Source organism: Rhinolophus sinicus, chromosome 15 (genome assembly GCF_057876585.1).
Source record: "Rhinolophus sinicus isolate RSI-liver-muscle chromosome 15, RSI-T2T, whole genome shotgun sequence".
NCBI classification, from domain to species: Eukaryota; Metazoa; Chordata; class Mammalia; order Chiroptera; family Rhinolophidae; genus Rhinolophus; species Rhinolophus sinicus.
In genome coordinates this window covers 34,935,279-34,943,936 of record NC_142515.1, presented here as the reverse complement: position 1 = coordinate 34,943,936, position 8,658 = coordinate 34,935,279, and the positions used below count along the sequence as shown (strand labels likewise).

At 41.3% G+C, this 8,658-nt stretch overlaps 1 protein-coding gene across 1 annotated transcript; it reads right to left on the bottom strand.

Annotated features, from left to right (window-relative positions):
• Positions 1-242: 242 nt before the first annotated feature.
• DKK1 (dickkopf Wnt signaling pathway inhibitor 1) lies at positions 243-3,342 on the bottom strand. Its single transcript, XM_019738507.2, has 4 exons — positions 2,912-3,342; positions 2,509-2,671; positions 1,209-1,352; positions 243-1,079 (listed from the first exon to the last, which is right to left on the bottom strand). Exons 1-4 carry the CDS (start codon positions 3,152-3,154, stop codon positions 826-828), a joined length of 804 nt encoding a protein of 267 aa, XP_019594066.1. The 5' UTR covers positions 3,155-3,342; the 3' UTR covers positions 243-825.
• Between the last annotated feature and the right edge of the window lie 5,316 nt (positions 3,343-8,658).

Genomic DNA, 8,658 nt, shown 5'->3' with positions numbered 1-8,658 from the left:
GATATTAATTTATTGGAAACTATTTTTGAAAGTAGTAATGTAAAATTCAATCTCATCATGATTGAGTTTGTCAATGAAGAATATGTTTTTCTATAAAACTACTCTAGAATTGATCAATATTGCCTTATATGTAGGCAATATCTTTATCTGATTATCTTTAAACATGTCACATTTCTCCCTGTAGAACACACACACACATACTCCTAAGGTCAAAATGCCAAAATTTATCTATACTTGTAACATTTCATGGTATTAAATGTAAAATTTTATTTCAGGGACTACCACAGCCTAGAAATAAATATAATCCAAGCACTGAGATAGTACATTTCAGAAAATAAGCTAATATTTTCATGATAAATTTTAGATACCTATTAGTTGTCATTCCAAAAGCTCATTGCATTCTAGATTCTAGAATTAAAAGGGGAGGGTTATACATTTAGGAAGTATAAGCTGAAATGATTTATTACAATTCAATATAGAATATTTATCAGAGTCAAGATAACAATCAATGTGCACAAAAATTTACATAACAAGAGGAACGACAGACAATGCAGCACCTTTAGAAAAAATAATTAAAAAATTTGTTGCATTTACAGATAAGTGCCACACTGAGAATTTACAACACAGTAATTTACTGCAATCAACGACAGGAGAGTTCCATAAAGAAACAAAGCCCTTACACTCCAGATTTTCAGAAGGTATTATTGGAATGCTTAACTATAATCACAGAATTTGTACATCCTTCAGGGTAGAGCTGGCAAAAATCACAAAAGGTTTTCATAGCATATATTATATAAAGGAGTCCACTGTGTTTGGACAGCTGGCTTAGAGTCTCTGACAGGTGTGAAGCCTAGAAGAATTACTGGCTTGATGGTGCTCTTTCTGTATCTGGCAAGACAGACCTTCTTCACAGTAACAACGCTGGAATATCTCCAGCCCATGAGAGCCTTTTCTTCTGTGCTTGGTGCACACTTGACCTTCTTTGAGGACAGGTTTACAGATCTTTGACCAGAAGTGTCTAGCACAACACAGGCCTGTGGCACAATCTGATGATCGGAGACAGACAGAACCTTCTTGTCCTAGGAAAGAAGAGACAATAAGAAAAGTACAGTGTCACTGCTAACCCTGCATTATTTCATGAAGGTAATCCAAAAAGCACTTCTGATGTGTTAACAAGGAAGAAAGAGTCTTAAGGTCCCTTAACCTACCTTTGGTATGATACGTTGTTGAAGACAGTGTCGTTCTTCTGGGGTACCCATCCAGGGTGCTGTGATCATTACCAAAGCTTTCAATAATTGTTTCTTCGATTTCCCCTCGATGGAAATGATTGTGATCAGAAGGCATACACAGTCCTAAGGAAGCGGGAGATAGTGATTAACTCCTGAGCTGTACTATGTTACCCCTTACAGCTATGACAGGGACAGTCTGTTATGCCTCCACCAATGTGAAAGACCTGATTGTAGTGACATGATTTTTAAACACAAGCCAAACTTCCTAGTGTTAGTGCAAAACCCCCAGGACAGAAGCATCAATGTGCACACTGTGCAGTGATATACAACATCCCTAATATAGCATTTAAAATACTTTCCTACCAAACAGGTAGTGACAGTGCGTCTTCTGCCCATTTTAGTTGCACCCTTGGTTGGGGTAAGAAAATCAGTCACTTAAAATTTGTTTTTTAAAAATAACTTCTCTGCCCTTGGTGCTATATGGGTACTGCCACTAAATTAAGCAAATGCAGTACCAGCTGCCTGGAAGATTGCAATCTCACCCACCAGTTACTTTACTGTGTAATTTCTATATTACAGAGATCTAGTTAGTTCATCCTGAAGTATTACTGAGTCCTAAGGAGGATTGCCACCCTTAAGTTTATTTCTGGAGTCTTCCCTGGCTGTCTGAGTCTACCTCTTGGAGACATTAAATTTTAGTGGATCTGTGGTTGGGGAAAGGAGTACTTATTTTAAGGTAGCAGGAGGTGGAGGATGGAGAGGCCAGGATGCTAGGGTATCAAGATCTCCCTTAAGAGTGGCCAGCACAGATAAATCATTGTCTTCTGGCTGACAAGTTTCATCAGGGATCATGAGGGAGAGGCTAGACTGGCAGAGCACAGAGAGGCACTGTAAGAAAAACGGACAGGGTAGCTAAACATCAATGTCCCTTTCCTTGGTCTCTGCATAATCCCACTCTTCCCACCCCCTCTTCCTTCTCAGTTGACATTAAGTCTGTCGCAAAACATTTTTTTTTTTTTTATGGAGGGGTCCAGTCTGAGATAAGTTGCTGTGTTAAATGACTGAGGGACAGAGGGAGATATAGAGCTCCAAGACCCCTAAACTTTCCTCTCCTCCAAGATAAACACTAACAAGATATCTGAGGGGAACCTTGCATGCTAAATGAATACCCATTTGCACGTGGCGCCGCAGCTTTCACAGAGCACAGAACGTTTTCTCCTATCCACAAGTGAGCAAAGGCGGGGATAGTTCGAGTCCGAAACAGAGCTAAGGAACTCACCGTTTTTGCAGTAATTTCCAGGGCAGCACATAGCATGACGCATGCAGCGTTTTCGGCGCTTCCTGCAAGCGAGACAAATCTGCGCTCCGGTGCCCCCTCCCCGGGTAGGACTCGCGCAGTACTCATCCGTGCTGCACTCTTCGTCTTCCACGCACGGATATGGCTGCGGGAAAGGGGCCGGGAGAAGATGAGACACCTAGGCATCCAAGTACCCACACTCCTGGACCTAGACACTAATCTCAGTCCTTTTCTGCCCACCTGTCCAAAAGTTGTTGCCACCTACTGCTCCCAAGTGCAGGTTCCAAATGCGCCCCGAACCGCACACTAGTTCGTTTTACACCCTTCTCCCCAGATGAAACCTCTTCGGGTCACAGCATTCCCAGATCCCCGAGACCCTTCTCACCTGGTAGTTGTCAACTGTCTGGTACTTGTTCCCTCCAACGTACAGAATTCCCGGAGCCGCGCTGACTGGCGAGCCTGGGTGCCCCGCCGCGCCGCCCAGCGGTTGGGGCAGGTTCTTGATGGCGTTGGAATTGAGAACCAAGTTCAAGGTGGCGCTCACTCCTAGCAGAGAGTGGCCGCAAACAGCCACTGCTACCAGGGCGACCAAGACCCGGGCAGCTCCCACTGCCCCGAGAGCCTTCATCTCAGAAGAACTCCAGAGAGAGAAAGAAAGAGAAAGGAGCAATGTCACTTTGCAAGCCTGATCCCCTGGAAGCCGTGCTGGCGCGGCTGCGGAGTGAGGGCTCCCGGAGCCTCCAGCACTCGCACAGTCCTGACTGCAGGACGCATGAAGCTCTGTACCGCCACCGCCACCACGACTGCCTTTATACTGCGGGCTCTGAGCATTCCGGCCCCTCCGGGGGAGACAACAAAGCTGGGATGGGATTTCAAAGCTTTGGGAGGGGCTGGGAGCGGGTGTGTTTGTGTACTTGAATGGGGGCCTTTGACACTCTTCACCCCGCCCCTCCCTTGCGCATTCGCATTCGTTCCACCGGTCCAGCACACCTTCGGGATGACTAATCAGTGAGCTTTAGAGCAGACGACTTTAATAAATGCGGAAAGGAGAAGGAACTTTGGAAACCCTGGTTCCCTTGCCCTGCAGTAGGGGTTGGGTTATCAGGATCAGAAATACTTTTCAGAACGGAATTGTGATGTTCTCTGCAAGAGCACTCTCCTCCTCTCTCCCTAACGCCAGTACTCATTTATTGTGCACATAAATAATATTCAGTATTAAATACAACCCGATCAGTAATTCAAAGTCTGTATCGAAATCTTTCCGGGAAAAGGACCAGGTGGCCAGTGCAAGTTGCTGATTAACCCTTTGGAGTCACGGTTTGCAGACGTGGGGTGAGGTGCTTGGCTTTAAGTTCGCTGAATTCCTCCCCTCTTCCTTCTTCCACACTCCCTCCCGCCGAGACTGGGAGAAAAATGTGCAAAGAGAAGGAAATTTGCACATCAAACGAGGGTTAGAAGGAAGAAGAACTAATTCTCTTTTGATGGGAAGTTTAGAGAGGGAGGCGTGAGACTGGCGTTTGGAAATTAGATCATGGGTGGAGAGAAGAGGGAAATGACCATCCGATAGTCAAACTATTTAATGTTGTTCTTTGAATCTGAGCAGTCGCAGCAGTAGATGAACTTGATTAGGCAGACAGGCGAGATCAAAGTGGCGGGAGCAAAAGCGGACAGGGTCCAACGGCCGGGTCAGTTGTCCTTCGCTGGTTCCCCCTTCTCAGTGGTGGGTTAATGCAGGGAGATAAGAAACCCTTAAGGCTTAGTTCCTGACTTCCTCATTAGTATTTCATATCGTAAAGCCTGAGAACGACTGTGTTTTATCCCAAGTCAGACCTTTGGTGGACCAGGAAAACCCCCTCTCGGGAGAAAAGAGACTAGCTTCAGGAAAAGGGAAGCTGAAAGTAAATCAGAAAGTGAATTTGATGTCATCTGAATCAGTATATAAAAACAATAAAGTAGGGCTAGTGTGTAAGACTGCTCTCCTGCTTATAAATTGGAAATCATTTATTTATTAAACAAAAACATTGGAAGCTGAGTGCTCTGCATTAGGCTACCCCCTCCAGAGTTGATGCCCTTGAGGGGAGGGCACAGTGAATACAAATATTTAGAGGACTATTCTAATTACGGTCATAATAAAAGGTAAGCAATGTATACGATTCTTTTAAAAACAGTTTGATAGGTAAATGTCAGAAAATGGAGAACTGCTATACCCGTTTAGAAAAGGAAGAGAAGATTGAATAATCACTGTCGTATATATTTATTTTCTCCTTCCTGACTTCTACGGGATTTAAAATTATACACTGACCTACTACATCCATGACTGGGACCATGACCAAGTATAGCCAGTGATAGATAGTCTTGAAGTGGAATAATCTAAAGTTAAGAAAGGGATGGGTACATTTTATTTTTTAAAGTTTGTAGTGGTCTGTGTTCTAGTTCCTTGGGTTTCAGAGGTCATATTAAGAACAGCTTCTAAATACTTCTTTAGTAATATCTCCAATTATACTGGTATCCCTCCCATCCCAAATTCCATGTATCCTGTGAAATGTCCTCTAGCTTATTGATAACTCGAAATTCTAACATAGATTAAATCCCGCACATTTCTTTAGGTTTTTGTATGAACATGTACAATAATCTAGACTTGGCTACTGCTCTAGAAATGGTTGAAACAAATTGAAGTTTTGATACAAAGGGGAGGTTGTTTATATTAGCTTTTAAAAAATGAGCCTAAGATACAAGTAAGTCAATACACCTTTTACTGAGAATCGGCAGTGAACCAGGTCTCCCTGGGCATCCAGATATGGCTCTCTCCTCAGTTACTTGAAGTTTATAGAGACGGGAGGTATTATAGTGTAAAGGGGCAAAGGCATAAGGGATTTTTAGGTGCCATATTATCACTTGCAGAATATTAATAACAATGTCAATAATCAATGTGTTGAGCACCTTTGATGTGGTAGAAAATCTAGTCGGTCTTAAATTCTTAAGATGCTGAAATGTGGAGAAACAATTCCCTGACCTTGGGAAGTGTAAAATGTTCCTTTATATTCTTATTATCCTAAATAAATTTTTTTCTAAAAATATGTTTATGCCACACTAAAGGCCAATTTCTTTTCCTCTTTTCACAAGAGATGGTACATGCTAATAATACATTTAATAAATTTAGTCCATTAAGAACTTGGATTCACAAGTGAAACTATCGGCTAGTGAAAAAAAACAAAAAAAAAAACAGTGGAACGATTTAATCAGCAAAAGGGAAACTACAAAAAGGCATGTTGCATAAACTCATTCTTGATCCTGAATATGTATGTGTCTGTATGGGTTTAATTTTCATTAAGCTCAAACAGAATGTGTTGTGTTGAGTTAGGGGAGTTTAGCCAAGAGTAGGGTTTCAAGAGCAGACTAGGTCCTAACCTCTTTCTTCACTTTCCAAGTTTTCCACACTTTCCAAATTTCTCCTGAAGCTGTCATAATTTGAAATCTAAAAATGTCAATTTCTGAGTTGCTGCTCTGTGCTAACCGTGGTCCTTGGTATGTGAGGACTCATTATCTACCTTCAAATAATTGAGTCGGGAGAAGGGAGGTAAACTCACAAATTATATAGGAGAGAAGTTATGTAGGAGGGAGCCAGGCAAATATGTAGCAAGCCAGCTCTGTTCTAAGTGGAACATTTACTTTTTCAGTGGAATCTCCATTTGAAAATTCTTTCCATGATTGAGTTTGCTCACTGGCAACAAGAGCAGGGTGGGTGAGGTAAAGTGAAGTTCATTGTTCCATCAACAGCCAATTAAACTTCGATAAGTGTCCATTATATGCAAAATGCTACCCTACTATACTAGGGGGTATACTTCCTATTATCTTTGGGAGTATAGCCCCAGAATATTAAAGGCAGTCTCCTTATCCTCAGAAATCTTTCAGTCTATGAGTAAACAAATATATTTACATAGGAATGGGGGGTAAAATATTTTCCAAAACAGATCATATTTTGGCACATATTAGGTCACAGAGAAAATGGGAAAAGGTCCAGGAATTGTAACCAGGAATTATGACCAACAATCCTCAGGTAAAGAGGGTTCTGATGACTCTCTGAGTCTCTTCTACAACTAGGTGAGAGAGTTAGTGGGAGTCAGGGCAGGCATAGTTAATTTATTACACCTAGTTTATTTAGTTCTGTAGGGAACCCCACCTGCTCTTTGATTTGATTTAATTATGACCATAATTAACTAGTGCAATAAGTTTAATATTTTGTATCAAATTTTAAAATAGGTAAATATGTTTACTAAAGTGAAATCTAACCTTGTAACTCAGGATTAGCACGGTAATGTGTGCCTTCCTCACATTTTAAGTGCTTAATACCAGACATAGATTACTCATCAACCTCTTCATCCAGAGGAAGACAGACAAATACACTCCAAAAAAGATCACGCTATTTGCAACTATTTTTCCATCTTTGTTGTTTGAGATTCTTATGTGACTGCTGCATTTTTAATTCACTCCCTCCCTTCCTCCTTTCTTTCCTCCCTCCCTTCTTCCTTTCCTCCTCCTTTCATTTTTTATCTCTGTTAAATCAAAGGAAGCAGATCTGTTGCCATTTAATTTTACTTCACTAGGAAAACATTGGATAAATGTCATTCCTTAGGGGGTGTTGCCAACATTTTTGTTGGTACCAGTTTATAGTAGAGATTCCTCATTGCTGAGTTTAGTTTTTTTTGTTGTTGTTGTTGTGTGTGTGTTTTTTAAAAGAATGTTATGACTTTCTCATTGGCTTTTAAAAGATTTTGGTCTCAATGCTCATCATGATGTTAAAAGAGCTTTTAGACCAGGACCCTATTATGACTCCTAAGAGGCTGGATTAGGCTTTTCTGCACCCCTAAGGAGACAGAGAAGGCAAGATTTGACAATGATTACGTTTATTTGGTCATTGGAGATGGCCAGCCCAGACAAATCAGGCTCCATGGTAGCTTTCTAACCTAGCTCAGAAGATGTGTTTTAAAGGAGTGGGATATTTAGAGAGAAAAAAAAAAAGAAAAAATAATAATCCAAGAATAGAGCCCAGACCCAGAAACTTTTGATTAAAAACCAGAGAGGACTTTTTCTGATTTCCTGATAATCAGAAAGGTCCACAGTGTGTATAGGAGGTCTGACAATTACGTTTGTGAACTTGCCACCACGCACTTACGTTGGCAGCACTGTACAAACAGCTCAGTAAGGTTTCATAACCTTGGTATATCAGTGTCTCACAGCTGTGTTTGTGTTGATGTGTGGTGGTGTCTTGTTGAGTGGTGTTCATTATTGTCATTGAGCGTTTTCGTGTGCCATCGCAAGAATGTCTGAGTTTGAATTAGAGAAATGAACAAACATTAAATTTCTTGTTAAACTTGGCAAGAGTGGAAGTGAAATCAGAGACATGTTAGTCCAAGTTTATGGGGATAAGGCCATGAATAAAACAGCAGTACAAATAGATTAAACCTTTTTCTAAGGGAAGAGAATGTGTCACTGATGAAGAGGTCAGGGCGGCCAGTAATGAGCAGAACGGAAGAAAACATTGCAAAAATTCATCGAATTGTGCATCAAAATCATTAGCTGACTATGAGAAGAATAGCATGCCAAGTAAACATCGGTAGAGAAACAGGAAAATCTTAACTGAAAATCTTGGCATGAGAAAGGTGTGTGCAAACATGGTCCCGAATGAGCTCACCGATGAACAAAAGCAAAGGAGAGCTGAAGTTTGCCAAGACCTTTTGGAGAGGCAAGACGAGGTTTTGGGCCATGTTATCACAGGTGATGAAACATGGGTGTCCCAATACGACCCTGAAACAAAACGTCAAAGTGCATAGTGGCAGACAGCCAGTTCTCCGTGACCAAAAAAGTTCCATCAGTCCAAATCAAGAGTCAAAATGATGTTGATAAAGTTTTTTGATATCAGAGGGATTATTCATTATGATTTTGTACCAACTGGACAAACAGTTAACCAAGTTTACTATTTGGAAGTGCTGAAAAGGCTGTGTGAAATAGTTAGAAGAAAACGACCTGAACTTTTCACCAACAATTCATGGCTCTTGCATCACGACAATGCACCTGTTCACACAGCACTATCAGTGAGGGAATTTTTAGTCAGTTAACAAATCACTGTATTGG

Coding starts and splice junctions, on each gene's coding strand:
- DKK1 (XM_019738507.2), bottom strand. CDS start 3,154: ATGAAGGCTCTCGGGGCAGTGGGAGCTGCCCGGGTCTTGGTCGCCCTG. Junction 2,672..2,911: donor AGACAGTTGACAACTACCAG/GTGAGAAGGGTC, acceptor CCTTTCCCGCAG/CCATATCCGTGCGTGGAAGA. Junction 1,080..1,208: donor AACAACGTATCATACCAAAG/GTAGGTTAAGGG, acceptor CTTCTTTCCTAG/GACAAGAAGGTTCTGTCTGT.